This window comes from Pelodiscus sinensis, chromosome 31, assembly GCF_052426305.1.
Source record: "Pelodiscus sinensis isolate ZL-2025 chromosome 31, ASM5242630v1, whole genome shotgun sequence".
Taxonomy (NCBI): Eukaryota; Metazoa; Chordata; order Testudines; family Trionychidae; genus Pelodiscus; species Pelodiscus sinensis.
The window spans coordinates 5,563,158-5,580,276 of NC_143082.1; the positions used below are offsets into that span (position 1 = coordinate 5,563,158).

A 17,119-nucleotide genomic window follows, 5' to 3' on the forward strand; every position below is an offset into this window, starting at 1 on the left:
CTGCCTTGCTCAGAGTGTCCATCAGCATTGACCATCATTCCCAAAGTCTTGTCTCCAGAGTTTGTGGAGAAGTAGAATGCAGGGAAGCAATGGCCAGGAAGATGAGCCTAGAGGCGACGTATTGATATAGGCGCGGGAACTGGGGCGATGGGGGGTGCTGCAGCACTTCCAGGCTCTCAGTCTAGCATCTGGGGTCCTGGCTGCCAGCCCTGCACACTGGGGGCTCGGCTGCCAGCTCCACACCCAGCGATCCTGGATCAAGCCTCCCATGCTGGGATCCCTGCTGCCGGCCCTGTGCACTGAGGCTTTGCTACTGGCCTCAGCTGGGGATGGGGATGCACAGAGTTAAGGGAGCTCAGCATCCCCATTTTAAAAAATGTTCCCGTGCCATTGCAAGTTGAGTGGATGTACGGGGATGAGGATGGAAGTATCAAAGCCAGAGGGGTGGAGGTTACAGTGATCAAAGTTGAGAGATAACAAGAACCTGAACAATAGTTTTTGGGTAGCCTGTACAAATAGGCAAAACTGCATCTTACAGAAGGAGACGCTACAAAGTGCAGACGCTGCCTGGCTGCAAGGCCCGAGGTGAAACCTTTTGTCCTAGATCTGTCCTGGGTCCTTGTGCTCCTCTAGGCAGACAGCCCCAGAGAACAAATGCAATTCCTAAGCAAGGATTCTGCAGTTACGGGTGGAAAGGCCCTCTCCTCCTGCCCTTCCTTATTCAGAGCTCCTCTCTCCCAGATGAGAAGCCCAGAGTTTGGATTCCAGAGACTTCCCTGCTTTGCTCCTGTCTGCCAGGATGTTCTCCCTTCTCTAGTTCCACCTCCAGGATGATCTGATTGGACTGAGCTGCCCAATAGAAAGATCGCTGGTCATTTTCATAATGTTCAGCCACCCAGCCCCTTGCTCATCCTTTTAGAGTCTGCTAGAAATGTTTGTGTTAAATAATTATTTATGATTATAATCTATGAATCTGGGGGTGCAAAGAGTGCCTGAAAATCAAGGCTATGGTATTTATCCTATAGGTTTTAATGGACAACTGAAATTTTCAAGTGACTGAATCTGGTCCCATTCCACAAAACGGATGGACGCAAAGATCGCTGGCTTTTAATAATCCATGCCTTGTGTTCCCCCATTAGATTCTGACTAAAGGGACAATCATTCATGCTGGAAGACTAGCAAGGCAGGTTGGAAAAACTGTGGTGACTATGTCCTTGTCCATCACTCCAAATCTCATGCCTTCTTTCCGCATTGTGGGTTACTATCACATAAGACAGAAGGAGATTGTGGCAGATTCAGTCTGGGTAGATGTCCAGGGAACCTGCATGGGAACGGTAAGTTGATCTTCTCTCTGATCCTCTGCAGGCTAGACGGAGTATACAAACTGTCATAGGAACGAACTCGAGGACTGTACTGCCTTGTGGTGGCCAGGGCTCCCTGAAACACAAAGCTGCTTTTACATTGTGGCCAGATAAAATAAGCACTCTCACAGTCAGTCATGGTACTGAACTACATTCAGATCTGTTACAGCAGTGTAAATCTGGGGGCACTCCATTGATGACAGGTTCTGCAATAACAAAGAAAATGAATGTCATTTTCTCATTGAAAGAAAGCTTGTAAACCATTCCTTCTGTGTTAAAACAGTCTCCCACTAAACTTTGTTTCAAACAGCTGGTCATCAAAGAGGCGACCAACGTGGGCAATAGAAACTCTGAACCAGGACGTATGGTGAAAATAAAAGTAGAAGGTGATGCTACAGCACATATCGCACTGGCGGCTGTGGACAAAGCAGTCAATTTGCTGAACAAGAAACATATGATTACACAAACTAAGGTAGGCCATGAAAGAAATTGATAGAGATTGTAAATTGTGTGGCTTTAAAGCATGCAACATGCTGAGATGAGGTTGAATTTTACCTTCATTTTATATTCTGCCTGGCGGTTCAAGAAAAGTAAAAGCAGGGATTTCTTTCCAAGAGTTTGTCCCTGTGCAGGGCTGGCTCTACCACGAGGCGAACTGAGGTGGCCGCTTCAGGTGCCAGACTGTCGGGAGCGGGGGGTGCCACTAGCACCTAGAGTGTAGAGAATTGTGTCTACTGCTGGTGCATATGTAGTCTCTCTGCTCTAGATGCACAGAGATGGTGGAGTGCTGTGCTGGAGGAAGGAGGGCACAAGAGACCTTTCAAAGTCTTGGCCCAAGCGAGGAGGAATGGGGGCGACATTTGAGCTCCCAGCCTCAGGTACCAAAATGTTGTGGGCCAGCCCTGTCCCCGTGTGTATTGCAGTCTAGACACAAACCATCTGAGATTGGAGATTTTGATAACGGTGACCATTCAATCTGTGTATATACCCTGAGTATTCTAACACCCCATAACAAGGGCATAAAGGGCAAGGTAGGACCAACCATTGTTCTAGTTCCTTCTACACTTCCTCTCTCTCTCCGCAGAACTCAGCTCAGTTTTCTCTATACCTTTAGAATAATTTACTGTTAATGAAGTTTTCCCATTGACTTTAGTTTTTAAATTAGCTTAAGGTTTTTTATGTCAGAATCTGCTGTTTTGTTTTTTCTTGTGAACGGGACTTTCTCCTTAATAATGGCCATGCTCACTGTTTCCTGTTTAGGGGAATATCACATCCTCTCAAAGTGTAGTGTCAGTAGGTCATATTCTGAAAAACTAGAAAATTGAGGGAAACAAACATTGCTGCGAGACCTTGTGGTCGGTCTCAGACACACACAGAGGGATCAGAGCTCACTTTGCGCTCCACATCTGTGAGCTCGTAAGTACCACACAGTTATACCTAGTAGGAAGATTGATTTAAGAAGAGTGTGGGTGGGGCTTGTGGCAGAAGGGGGTGTTGTCTCAGTCCCTGAGCCCTCCCCCCCCTTTGGACAGCCCTGGTGGTTGCCAGGTTTATTGTTGATACAGCACAGTACTAGTGCCCCATAGAATCTACAGGTACACAAACACCTGTTCAATCACTTACCAGGATGCTCCCCTAGCTAGTGCAAGATGTCCCCCATACCCCTTCCTTCAGCTTCCATACTCTGTTCCATATGCTTTGTTTTTCTGTAGTTTGTACTGACTACTTCAAGCAAAACCTCCTCATACACTGGCCTGGCATTCCCTCCTTATCTCACTGTGTACGTCTACACTAGCCCCCTAGTTCAAACTAGGGAGGCTAATGAGGGTGACCAAAATTGCAAATGAAGCACAGGATTTAAATGTCCTACACTTCTTTAGCATGTTCCTGGGCGGTTGCCATTTTGGAAACTGACTAGCCCGGAATAACTGCCCATTTCTACACGTGGCAGTGAAACGGGAGTTCTAAGTAAACCCCTTACCTCGAATTAGCTGTTAAACCTCATTCCACGAGGAGTAACAGCTAATTCGAGTTAGGGATTTACTTTGAACTCCCGTTTCACTGCTGTGTGGAGACGCAGGCAGTTATTCTGGGCTAGCCAGTTTCCAAAATGGCGACCGCCTGGGAACATGTTAATGAAGCGCAGGATATTTAAATCCCATGCTTCATTTGCAATTTCAGTCGCCCTATTATTTCAAACTAGTGTTGCAGTAGAGTTTGAACTAGGGGGCTAGTGTAGACGTACCCTCTGGGACTACGTCTAGACTGCATCCCTCTGTCGACAGAGGGATGCAAATCAAGCATATCGAAATTGCTAATGAAGCAGGGATTTAATTATCCCATGCCTCATTAGCATAAACATGGACGCCGGTTTTTTTAAACAGTTTTTTGGAAAAAAAAAACGGTAGTCTAGACGCGGATCTGTGGAAAATAATGCCTTTTTCGGCAGATCTTGTATTCCTCTAAAAATAAGGTTTACAGGATCTGTTGAAAGGCTTTATTTTCGACAAATCTGCATCTAGACTGCTGGTTTTTTTGAAAAAACTCCGTTTAGAAAAAAGGCGGCCATGTTTATGCTAATGAGGCACAGGATATTTAAATCCCTGCTTCATTAGCAATTTCAATGTGACTAATCTACATCTCTCTGTTGACAAAGAGGTGTAGTCTAGACACACCCTGTGGGTGCATTTATACTTCAGGGCTTAACTCAAAATAAGCTATGCAAATTGAGCTATGTCAATTACATATCTTATTTCAAAATAACTTATTTTGAAATAGGGAGTGTCTACACAACACTTATTTCAAAATAGAGCACTCTTCCTCTAACTTCCCTTATTCCTTGAAAATGAATTTTACAGGAGTTGGAGTAAGAAGTCCTCCAGCTTGACAATATATTGACACTTTTTCAAAATAACTGCCTGCTGTGTAGATCCAGACTAAGTTATTTTGGAATAGTACTATTATTTCAAACTAGTGTTGCAGTAGAGATGTACCTTGTGGCTGTGTCTAGGAATAAGGAATAAGGGATCTTTTGGAAAAGGCTTTATTTTCCAAAAGATCCCCGTCTAGACTGGCGCGTTTTTCCGGCAAAGCCCCGAGCCGGAAAAAAAGAGGCAGCCATGTTTATGCAAATGAAGCAGGGAAGATTTAAATCCTCGCTTCATTTGCAATTGCGCTGTGTCTAATTTGCATCCCTTTTACGGAAAAGGGATTCAATCTAGACACAGAATTCTGGGTGTTTCTCTATTTTCTTAGGACAGGAATGTGCTTACTAAGACCTTGTGTGTTGCTAGTCTGCTAGAGACAAGCACTCTCTGGTTCACAGCTTTTGCTTCGTGCTACTAGTTAGGCCTAGGACTCTAGCAAGGCCAACAAAGTGTAATGGAAAAATTGCAAAAGATAAATAACTGCTTTTTTATTTGACATTCTGCCTAATGACAGGATGAGTCGGCACCTGCAAATACTGTGTGTCAAGCTCTTGCTATTATCTTTCCTACTTCTAAAGAAACTGAGGGGGGGGGGGCAGAAATATTAATTTCCTATTGAAGGCACTGATTGCCTGTATTTTCATCTGGTACGAAGTCTACAATTTTCAGGAAAACCTCCTCTTTTAAGCCATCCCTTCTTCCTTGTAAAACAAGGTTTATAGGGATGGCAAAAGAACACATCTGCTTTTTCGGAAATTGTTCTGGAGGTATCCCAGGAAAGCTCTGCAGTCTAGACATAGCCTCAGTGACTCAGTATGTAACTCTCTGGTGTCTGAATCAGCACTGTGTTGTGTAATAGGCCGGAGGGACCTCTTGCTGCTGGAAGGTTTATCCCAGACAAGATATAAAATCAAGGTTCTGGCTGCTCCTAGTCACTGAATCTGCTTGACACTTTCCCACTCTGCACAGATCTGGGATGCTGTTGAGAATAGCGACATTGGTTGCACAGCTGGCAGCGGTAAGAACATTCTGGGCGTCTTTGCAGATGCTGGACTGGCCTTGGTGACAAATGTTAAGATTTCAACACCTACAAGAACAGGTACTAGTGTGGAGAGCTGGAATTGCCTGCTTGTTTTCTCAGTCCTAGAATTTTTTCCATCTTTGGAGATTTTTGAAGAGAAAGTTAGACAAACACCTGTCAGGGATGGTCTAGATCAGTGATTCTCAAACTTTGTATTGGTGATTCCTTTCACATAGTAAGCCTCTGAGTTTAACCCCTTCATCCCCAATAAAGTTAAAACTCTTTTTATGTACTTAATGTCATTATAAAATCAGGGTGCAAAGTGGAGTTTGGGGTGGAGGCCGACACCTTGCAACCTCCCCTATGTAATAGCCTCATGTTTCCCTGAAGGGTTCAGAGCCCCAATTTGAGAACCCTTAGTCCAAATGGGACTTAACCCTCCTTTGAATACAGGGAACTAAACTAAAAGACCTCTCGAGGTCCCTTCCAGTCCTAGGATTCTGTGATTGCCGGATCTCTGGCTGTCTCAGGGTGTTAGTCAAGGGATTCCAGAGTCTTTCACTTCTAGGTCATTGATTCAGTTCTGTCTCTCCACCTGCCTGCCTCTCAATTTCTCCATCTATAAAATGGAGATGATGATATTCACCTTTTGTACCATGCGTTCAGATCCTCAAGGAAAAGTGCCAGAGAAGAACAGGATCTTATTGTTAGATCACAAAAAGTAACACCTGGATGATCATTAACTGTCCCCCTTGTCGTTGTCTCAGCAGAGAGACCAAGCACAGAGTATGGCACAGGGACTGGACTCTGTTCCCCCAAAGTTTCATTTGTTATTTGTCATCTTCTGCAGATCCACAGTGCCCCCAGCCAGCAGTGCTCAGGCATCGCTCTGTTCAGCTATCTAAGACAAAGCAAGGTAGGTACAAGTTAGATTAGGGAAATAGGATTTGCCATCTCTGATCAAACCATTTGTCCAGCAAAGCTAGTAGCCTATGTCTTCAGACTGAACAATTTCTAAAAATGAAGAGATGAGCAAAATCCTCAGCCCTGTTCCCAATGCATATGACTTATTTCACTGTTGTCCGTGGGAGATGAAGGTGAGTGACTATTTCCTATGTCTACGCTGCAGACTTTTTTAGCAAAACCAGCCATTTTTGTGCAAAAACGCGTGGAGCATCCACACTACAAGTGCGTTTTTGTGCAAGAAAAAGTACAGTAGATTGTCAGAAGACAGGGCATTTTGCACAGGAGTTATTCCTCTTTCTACAAGGAATAAGCCTTTTTGTACAAGAGCTCTTGCATAAAAAGGTATGTGTGGATGGACAACAGGGGTTACTTGTGCAAGAAACCCCTATCATAAAAAGCACAGATGCTCTGATGGCCATTCTGTGAAAGGACATCTCTTGCGCAAAAGCACATGGCAGTGTGGATGCACCCTTGTGCAATAACTTTTTGTGGAAGAGATCTTCCACAAAAGGTTATTGTGCAAGAAACCTGCAGTGTAGATGTAGCCTTCAGATTCTGAGTTTGGGAGAAAGGGGAGAGGAAAGGAGGGACTGGAGAAGGTTTAGGAGGAAAGATGAGGATACCTGTTTTAATTATATTATGCTGCAGCTGTCTAAGGGACTCAAGTTGGTTTAACTCATGCCAGGCCTACGCTAGACCTGGAAGGTCGGTTTAAGGTAAGCAACACCAGCTATGTAGAATATGTAGCTGGAGTCAGCTTACCTTAAGCCAACTGTGACAGCATCCCCACATCAGGAGGCTAATGGGAGCAAATGCTCTTCTTGTCGCTTCCCTTATTCCTTGCAATTGTGAAGAGTACAGGTGCTGGCTGGAGCTGCCCTCAGCATTTGATTTATGGGTTTTAACTAGACCTGCTAAATCAAATGCCAAAAGGTCAACTCCCAGCACAGCAAATGAAGACTTGTTCTTACACACACAGTCCATGTCTTCACTTGCCGTGCCGGACATCGATCTTCTGGCATTCAATTTAGCGGAGTCTAGTTAAGACCTGCTAAATTGAATGCTGAGGGTGGCTTCAGTTTATACCCCTGGCAGTTGTGAGGAGTAAGGAAAGCCAACAAGAGCGTTTACTTCCATTAACCTTCTACTGTGGGGGCAGCACCAAGCTCGTCTTAAGGTAAGCTGACTCCAGCTACATATTCTACATAGCTGGTGTTGCTTACCTTAACCTGACCTTCCAAGTCTAGCGTAGACCTAGCCTAATCTACATCACAAAATTAAGTTGACAAATTACTTTGGCCTACAGCCACTGTAGTAATTTCATTCCATTTTGCACAACCACATTACACTCCTATGTCAGAGAAACACATCCTCACCAGGAGCACTTGCACTGATTTAACTGTCAGTGGAGGGCATTGTGGGATGGCTTCTGCAAGGCAGAAACAATGAGTGTAGGCGATTCAGTGTCAGCGCTGACGTGGTGTTGAGCTAAGTACATCAACCTAAGCGCTGTGCCTCTCACAGAGATGGAATCATTAAGCTGGTACAGTGGGCAACTTTCACTGGTGGGAGCTACAGTTTGAGTGTCAACGCTTGCAGAGTTAGGTTGAAGTAAGCTGCCTTACGTTGACCTAGCTCTGTTGTGCAGACCAGGCCTTAAGGGCTGAAATAAGGTGCAAGTTAAATAGGGGCAGACTCTTTAACATACTCTTATTAACTCCCTCTGGGTCAGCTACTTTTCTTGCTACACCTTTGGTGACGAACAGCAGGAAGAGGGTATGAGAGCAAGGGAGTCTTAACTGGGGTAACATACACATTGTGGTGGCTGAAAGACAGCGTCGGATCTACCAGCCATTACTCTTCTTTCTCTCTGGCTGATTCCAGAAAACAGTAAAGAGAATTAAGAAAACTCTCTGTGCAAGACACAAGAGGGCCAATAGAGGCACTGTAGCCAGGACTTTGTGATTTGTACCGTTTCAGTGGCCTGGTACCAGAATGAGCAGCTGAGAAGATGCTGTGAAGATGGGACGTATGAGAACCCCATGGGGCACAGCTGTGAGAAGCGGGCTCAAAACATTCAGGAGGAAGAGTGCAAAAAGATCTTCCTCACCTGCTGCCAGATGACACAGGAGAAACACCAGAAGCATCACCTGGAAACCTCAAGCAAGTATCAATGTTGTAATGTCACTCCAAGGAGCAAGGCTGGGAGAATGGTTGAGAATGTGACACATCTCTGCTCATAGTTAGTGTCCTGGCACCCAAGTTGGAGCTTGGTGGGCTTCACCTTATTGGTACAATGATGACACCTGTGTTGTCACATCACATCAGTGTTATGCCCCATGCTAGCTAGTATGCCAGGAGCACACCACAGAGGAGGGAGCAGGAATGGGTGGTCACAGGGGAAAGCAGCCACAAGATGGGCCTTCTGCTCTGAGAGCCTGCGTGGAAACAGGCAGCCAAGTATAGGGAAGAGGAGAGGTTGGTGGCTTCCCTATCCATCAGTCCACCCATGCTACATCACCAGAACATAGACTCTGCTTCCACACTGTGATGTGTCATAACAGAAGCGTCTTCACGGCGAACTTGGAGCTTGCCAAACTCGGCAATTAAGCCAAGAGAGCTGAGCTGACAGTCTGTTTTGATTTCCCAGGTGACTTCATCGATGATGATGATTTCCTACCAAATGACGAGATCGCAACAAGAAGCATTTTTCCAGAGAGCTGGTTATGGCAAATTGAACAGATGACTAAGCCGCCAAACCAAGAGGGGTGAGAATGTGTCGCTGTGTTGCTCTTCTTTCTCCCTGCAATACCTTGCCCCCCAGTCAAAAGCCTTACATAAACTGGCACCACAACCTGCCTTTTGCTCTGACGTCTCCCCAAACCATTTTTACACACTACTCATATAGGAATTGCTTCACTGAAATGTGGCTACTTCTGAGTTTGAAAACTGAGCCACTTAGGACAGGAAGCGAAGGAAAAAATCATCCAATTAAAACTACAGGGAGAATATGTATGGATTGCCCCCAAACTGTGCAGTACAAATAAAGACATGATATCGTACATGAAGGGGAGAACACTCTCATCTCCTTAGCACTTGTGTAGAGTTTTGCATGTTCAAAGCTCTTTGCAAACACTGTTATCTAGTTAGTTCACAGAAATGCTTCCATGGGGTAAATCTTTCCTATTTTACAGCCATGGAAACTAAGGCACAGAGACTTGTCTCATACAGAAAGAGGATTAAAATTCAGGCCTTCCTGTTTCCTTGGCTTGTGCTTAAACATCCAGACCACATTTCTGAGTATTAGAAGAGATCGTCATTACCAGATTGGAATCTGAATAGTATTCAGGGCCTAGTTCCCTGTCTGCGTGGGTCTTTAATGACCACAAGGGTCAGGAATATAGTTTGACATGACCCCCAAATGATGGTTGCCCCATCATTCATATACTCTGATTGGGGTTTGATTCACTTCTGACTCATAGGGAAGACACTGAGCATAGAAGGTCAGAATTTCAGGTATATATCTCAAAGCCCTGATCTACACTAGGGAATTATTTTGAAACTAGCCAATTAGCCCGTCATAAGATGGGATTTTCAGGTCTCTCCTCCACGTTGGTCTTCTCTCCTGAGCCTCTGGTCTCTCGCTCTGTCTCTGTCTCTCTCTCTCTCAGCTCTCCTCCGCCTCCTGCCTCTCTCTCTCTCTCACTCTTTCACTTCTCCTCCCCTTCCTGCCTCTCACTTGGGGGACTGCGGAGCCCAAATGGCCGTTTGGAGGGTGCATGGGGGGGGCACGGATCCCAAACGGTCGCTTGTGCCGCCTGCTCCCACGTGGCGGACTGGCTGAGCAGCACAGAAGTTAGCCAAGTGCCATGGCGGGAGGTGAAGGGGGGTGGGGCGGTGACATTCACGGCTAGGGTGCGGGGCCTGGAGCCACTGTCACGCTGCACGTCACCGCCTCGCCCTTCCTTCGCCTCCTGCTGTGGCGCTCTGCTGACTTCTGTGCCACTCAGCCAGGCCACAGCGGGGGAGCAAGCGGCCGTTTCGGCCCCGCACTCCTCATGCAACACAGGCCACTCAGAGGGAACAGCCAGCATTTCAGCATTACAGACTCACAGACACTGGGCTACTATATATATGACTAGCCAATCAGCCCATCATAAAACAGGATTTTCAGGTCTCTCCTCCACGTCGGTCTTCTCTCCTGAGCCTCTGGTCTCTCGCTCCATCTCTCTCCCTCCTCCCACCCCCCTCAGCTCTCCTCTGCCTCCTATATAAATGGAGATTGCCTATTTCCTAGAACTGGAAGGGACCTCAAAAGGTCATTAAGTCCAGTCCCCTGTCTTCACAAGAGGACCAAGTACCATCCCTCATAGATGTTTGCCCCAAATCTCTAAACGGCCTCCTCAAGGATTCAACTCGCAACCCTAGGTTTAACAGGCCAATGCTCAAACCACCGAGCTATCCCTCCCTTCTCGCTCTTTCTTCCTCCCTTCTCGCTCTTTCTTTTCTCCTCCCTCTCCTGCCTCTCACTCATGGGACCACGGAGCCCAAACAGCCATTTGGGCTCTGCATTCCCTGCACTGCACGGGGAGCGCAGAGCCTAAACAGTTGCTTGCGCCACTTGCTCCCACGCTGCGGCCCAGCTGAGTGGCACAGAAGTCAGCCAAGCGCCACGGCAGGAGGCGAAGGGGGGTGGGGCGGTGACGTTCACGGTCAGGGGGCGGGGCCTGGAGCCGCTGTCACGCCGCACGTCACTGCCCCGTCCCCCTTCCCCTCCCGCCGTGGCGCTCGGCTGACTTCTGCACCGCTCAGCCAGGCTGTCGTGGGGGAGCAAGCCTCCAGCATGGGCCACCACAGGGAACAGCCAGCATTTCAGCAACAGCACCACCCAGAGGGAACAACCAGAATTTCAGGCAACAGCACCGGCCAGAGGGAACAGCCAGCATTTCAGCGTTACAGACTGTCAGACACTGGGCTACTATATATATGATAACAGGCTGGTTACTTTGAAATAACAGGCTGGTTATTTCAAAATGTGTATTCCTGCTTTCCTCAGGGAATAATGCTTATTTCAAAATAGTTATTAGAAATAGCTCCGCGGCTGCTCCTTCGAAATGACTACTTGCCAGAATCATTCAAAGTAATTACTCCCAGTGCTTCCTGGGCCTCCACAGTAACAGAGCTTGGCTCAGATTCATTTCGAGGCCCCCCATAGTGGGGTCACGGTATTTCAATTTTGTTAATTCAGGAGTTATCCCAAATTTAGTAATTTCAAAATAATTACCTAGTGTAGACATGCGCTAAGCCAGGTCTGTTTGGATCCTGGGATTGGGAAGGACCATAAAGCCCCAGCTTCTCCTTCTATAAAATAACCTGCCCTTTTCTTACCATGTAGAAACTTTCCCAAGACGATACATATTTTCCTGAAGGATTCCATCACAACCTGGCAAGTGCGGGCTGTGAGCGTCTCAGAGACCACAGGTAAGGCACACAGACTGCTCTTTGGAGAGCAGGAGGATGCAAGAAAGGGTGCGAATGGAGAGTACTCTCCAGGTTACAGTGAGCCTTGGAAAACTCACCATGAGATGGAACAATCGATGAGATAGCAGCATGTACATGCTGTGTTTTCCCGCTGACTATGCAGGGATCTGTGTGGCTGACCCCTATGAGATCACGGTACTGAAAACATTCACCATTGACCTCCGGCTGCCCTACTCCGTAGTGCGGAATGAACCAGTGGAAATCCAGGCTATTTTTTACAGCTACCTGGAGCAAGACATCAAGGTAAATTTGCAGCCCCACAGAGCTCTGAAATCAAGTTGGGGCTTTGATGAAATTGCCATGTGTGCTTGTGCATCAATCTCCAATCTTCAAAAATCTTGGCAGACAGCCCTAATGTAATAAGTTTGGCTTTAAAATCAATGTAATGGGTTTCTGGCTTGCCTTCAAGGGCCTTAACTATGAGGAAGAACCCCCATTGGAAGAAGATTGTTTCAGTATGAAAAGTCACCCTACAATGCCTGCCCTGCACCACTGGGGAAGTGGATTTCTCTTTCCCTAACTGCTATGGCAGAGAAAGGAAACTGCCATCCTTTCCTTCTCCAGCTCCTGGCCCTTTCTTCCCAGACCTGCTCTTCCATTCCTATCAGACTTCTTCCACATGTCTCATGTTTTCTTACCCCTTCCTTCACCTCTCTGATTCCCCCATCGCCTTCTCCCTTTCCTGCCTCATGGCACTCTCTCCCCTCTCTTTCCCTTCCCCATCATCTTCCTTCATGTCCCTTTCTAGTCTCTTTGCTTGCTGTCTTCTGTTCCGCCCTTTTCCTTTTCTCGCTTCTTACGCCCACTGATGTCAGTGAGGCTACGGCGGCAAATAGGCAGGGTTATAACCTACAGGAAAAGGGGATGGCCCAGCTTCCTAGCCACTGTGACCAGTTAGCGATCCTGGCCATCTCTGCTCCAAAAATGTTTCCTCACCCCCACCTTCAGTGGGGGAAAAGTGGTGTTCTTGACTGTTGGCAACAGGTGTGAAATTGACGGCAGTTTGAGACTGTCTCAATCTTTGACACTCACATGCAGGGGCAGCCCGAGGTAGGCTGCTGGCAGCTGGCGCCCCAGGCGGAATGCGCAATTGGCGCCCCTGCCTCCATAGCCCTCGATGGCATGACGTCATCATTGGGAGCCCTGAGTCAGCCTATACACACGGGCCACCCCTTCTCCCATGCATTGTCAAATCTGCACAAGCCCAAAAAAGAAAAAATCCACTTTCTGATGATCACTCTGTCCATGGATGGTTGGTTCCCAGATCCTTTGGTGATCGGGACAGTACTTTCTCCTGAACTACCGGTTTCTCTGGATGTAGAATGCAGTATCTCAGATCATGCTGGTGCTTCACACAGATGCTTCCCTGAAGTTTACACGTTAACATTTTCAGGACAGCTCTAAGTCATAAATAGCCCAGGTGCTGTGTGACAGCTGAGGGCTGACTGGTGTCCTGTGGGGAACAAAGTGGGGGTTTCATAGCAGAAGATGTGTTTGTAACATGGCAATATCAGCTTAAATCTCTCCTAATGGTGGCTGTAATGATAGAACACTGCCTGTTCTACCCAGCCAAGACCCCTTCACAGACAGTTGGATGTGCTAAATTGCAGTGGATTGCAGTATTTCCTGTAAGCTAAGCACTTGGGTGAAATTCCATCTCACTTTTTTCCACTCTCAGGGGTGTTTGTGTGGGGAAGCTGTCCAGGCTGGTCCTGATCTGTAGATAAACAGAGTATTATTCTCTAGTGGCTGGCAAACCAGCACTTTAATACACAGTTACGTGCTTCTTGCGTACCTGCACTGTACAGCCGAGTATATGCTCCCCATCGGCAGATTTCCAATTAAGCAGTTTCAGCTCTTCTTTTGGCATCCTTTGGTTAACAGTTCCTATGCTCAGGTTTCTGCGGGCATTCCAGTGCTAAGCTTAGTTGTAGGCCCAATCCTGTTTGATTTTGTGCGCCCTCGGCATGCCGGGTCATGGAGCACTAAACAGGATCAGGCCCTTAACTTGTCATAGAATGAGGGCCTCTGCTGTTTTTCTCTCCCTAACTGCCACATCCCTGTTCAGGTCCGCATGGAGCTGATGTATAATCCGGCTTTCTGCAGCCCGTCCTCTTCCAAGGCAAACTACCGGCAGATATTCAATTTGAAAGCCAGGTCTTCCCGGGCCTTGCCATTTGTGATTGTCCCACTGCAGCTGGGATTCCATAACCTGGAAATCAGTGCAGCTGTGTGGCACTCCAATGAGGCTGATCATGTGAAAAAGAAGCTGAAAGTCGTGGTAGGTACCAACTTACGGACTTTTGTCCACTGTAGGGCAAGAGGCTGAAGGACAGACAAGCCAGTCTCTTAAACTGGTGCTTTACTTTAACCATGACAATTAACACTAGCATCCCTTTTGTCAGCTCTCTTCCTTCCTTCCAGTGTGGCACTCAGCAGGGTTGGGGCTGGAAGGGCAGTCTCGCATTTGGCCCTGCAAAACATCACATACGAGACCACGGACAAATTCATTAGGCTCAGTGTGTTGCTCCTTAGACCAGTAGGTAGTGGAATCCATGCAGACTCAGTGCACCCAGGGAGTGTCTCCAATCACTCAGCAAGGACCCCTGGGAGCCAAGCAAAGAAGCATCAATGCCTAGCTCTAAAGGGAGTCTTAGTTCCATCCTAAGCATCCCCCAAGAATTCTGCTCTGGAAGCTTCCTAACTAGGATCTGAAGGGGGGCAGGAGAGTGCCTCGTATTTCCAGACATCCTGGTCAGATCCTCGACTAAACATCACTGCTTCCTTCTTGCTGATATTTCACATGCTCCTCACTGCCGCCGAAAGCACCGGACAATGACATGGCCATTAGAGCATTTGTCCTTTTTCTTTCTGTCTAGCCTGAAGGGAGGAAAGAGACAAAAACGATTGCGTCCATGCTCTTGGATCCTGCTAGGAAAGGAATAAGTAAGTGACCCTAATGATTTGCCTTCATACAGTGCCCACAGAAAGGAGCAATTAACCCACTAGGGTTGCCAGGTGTCCGGTAATCACCCAGACAGTCCGGTATTTTCACCTCCTTTCCAGTAAAAAAATTCAGAGAACAACAACTTTGGTCTCCCTCCCCCTTTTTTTTCCCCCTTCAACAGAATTTTTTCAGGGGGGAGAGGCATGTTCGGTATTTTTGTTTCAACCATTTGGCAACCCTACCCGGTAGCAGCCTTTTTCTCTTCAGGACTCCTCACAAGCTGCTTCTTACCTTCTTCAGGCCTCTGACCAAGTTGCTTTGTAAGCCGTCCCCTTTCCCAGCATGCATTGCTACTCCAGCTTCCCTTCTGACCTGAAATTAGTAACAAGCCTGTGCCTGGTACGGGTCTGTCTGAGCTAAGCCTCTTGGGAGTCACCTCACTACTGTGCCAGAACCCAGGAGTTTGTGCTTTTCCACAAGGGCAGGTCACATTAGCACTCGAACCCCAGGACTGGGTCCACCGTGAGCTCCGCCAATGAGTCCAACTTCATACAAGGTCCTGCAGAGACTTTATCTTCTTAGAGCAGTGCTAGCCTAGAAGAACTTACCCTGGTACCAGGCAGGCTTTCCAGAGCTGCGGAGCATTTATTAGCCAGCTGGAACAGAGCACCCCGGAGTCCTTGGGTCAGCACAGAAAAGCCACCCTTAAAACAAAGGGTATGTCTACACTACCCCGCTAGTTCGAACTAGCGGGGTAATGTAGGCATACCGCACTTGCAAATGAAGCCCGGGATTTGAATTTCCCGGGCTTCATTTGCATAAGCGGGGAGCTGCCATTTTTAAAACCCCGCTGGTTCCACGAGGTGTACCGGTAGTTCAGAATAGGAAGCCTAGTCCGAACTACCTAGTTCGAGCCCCGTGTAGCCGCGCTGCACGGGGTTCGAACCAGCGGGGTTTTAAAAATGGCGGCTCCCCGCTTATGCAAATGAAGCCCGGGAAATTCAAATCCCGGGCTTCATTTGCAAGTGCAGTATGCCTACATTACCCTCCTAGTTCGAACTAGGAGGGTAGTGTAGACATACCCAGAGTGATTGATTATCAGTCACTCCAGACTGATCGCAGCAATAGCTTTGCCATGCCATGATTCTCTGGGCTCCATCTTTTCTCTCTGTCCCTGTTTGTGTGACGTCTGTTCAACAGGCCAGGCTTGAAAGGCAGCCTCTTGACACGTTATTCCTTCCAGCTGTGATCTCCTGACTGTGCTTCCCTGCAGTATTGGAGGAAGTTGCCTGCTTTGGGTTGCCCCAGTTGTTAAGTGTTAATGGCCCAGTCCTTGGCTCTTCCATTCCATTCCAACTCAGGTTCTTACATTCATGTGTGTAGATTTCAGCCAGTTCTTGTTAAAATATAAAAAATTCCCACGTTCATCCCACAGGCCAATGCCTGATATGGGTCTGTCTTTAAAGGGACAGCTTACACCATTACAGCCCTCTCCATTGTCCCAGCCCACCAAGCTGGACCAGTTTTCCCTGTAAGCTTAGCACTTGGGCAGCCACCCAGGAGAGATTCCAGCAGCAGGTGCTTCTATTGGTGATGCACAACTGCTCATGCTTTGGTGCACATAACAAAATGTATTCCACACACGGATGGAAAAAATAGAGGGAGCCGTGTGCTGGACTATGCAGGAACATAAAGCGCCCACAGAGTAACATTTGAGAAATAGCAGCAGCCACCTCCAGCACACTGGAACAGTCGGCCTGATTGTGGTTCTCCCACACCCTTTTCAGATGGCGTCCAAGAAGTGATGGTGGGCGCTGCAGATATAGACGACATGGTTCCCAACACGGAGTCGCAGACCAGAATCATATTCCAAGGCAAGAGATTGTGGTTTTAAAGAGCATTCTGCTTAGATAGAGAATGAAGTATAGAGGCCATGGAGACATGATAGCTGTACCACAGCAAGGCTATGTCTACACTGGCAGCTTCTTACGCGAGTAATATTCAAATGAGGCTAAGCGTGGAATATTGCCGAGCCTCATTTGCATACCTAATGAGCCATCATTTTTTTCAGAAGAGGCTCGTGTGCAAGAAGGAGCATCTACACTGCCCCTTCTTGCGCAAGAAAAACCCTCTTGCGCAATGCCGTTCTTCCGGAAAAGTAATAGGTGTAAGGGCATTGCGCAAGAGGGTTTTTCTTGTGCAAGAAGGGGAAGTGTAGATGCTCCTTCTTGCACAAGAGCCTTTTCTGAAAAAAATGGTGGCTCATTAGGTATGTAAATGAGGCTCAGCGATATTCCATGCTTAGCTTCATTTGCATATTACTCACACAAGAAGCTGCCAGTGTAGACATAGCCCA

At 47.3% G+C, this 17,119-nt stretch overlaps 1 protein-coding gene across 1 annotated transcript in view; it reads left to right on the forward strand.

Annotated features, from left to right (window-relative positions):
* The window catches only part of LOC102449495 (A.superbus venom factor 1-like), a 73,788-nt gene that overhangs the window by 25,662 nt on the left and 31,007 nt on the right, over positions 1 to 17,119 (forward strand). Inside the window, exons 13-23 of the mRNA XM_025180411.3 lie at positions 1,140 to 1,334; positions 1,672 to 1,833; positions 5,258 to 5,387; positions 6,160 to 6,225; positions 8,256 to 8,438; positions 8,926 to 9,043; positions 11,671 to 11,756; positions 11,920 to 12,059; positions 13,885 to 14,097; positions 14,696 to 14,762; positions 16,551 to 16,637. Coding sequence (XP_025036196.3) covers positions 1,140 to 1,334; positions 1,672 to 1,833; positions 5,258 to 5,387; positions 6,160 to 6,225; positions 8,256 to 8,438; positions 8,926 to 9,043; positions 11,671 to 11,756; positions 11,920 to 12,059; positions 13,885 to 14,097; positions 14,696 to 14,762; positions 16,551 to 16,637 — 1,447 coding nt within the window. The remainder of the gene's footprint in view (positions 1 to 1,139; positions 1,335 to 1,671; positions 1,834 to 5,257; positions 5,388 to 6,159; positions 6,226 to 8,255; positions 8,439 to 8,925; positions 9,044 to 11,670; positions 11,757 to 11,919; positions 12,060 to 13,884; positions 14,098 to 14,695; positions 14,763 to 16,550; positions 16,638 to 17,119) is intronic.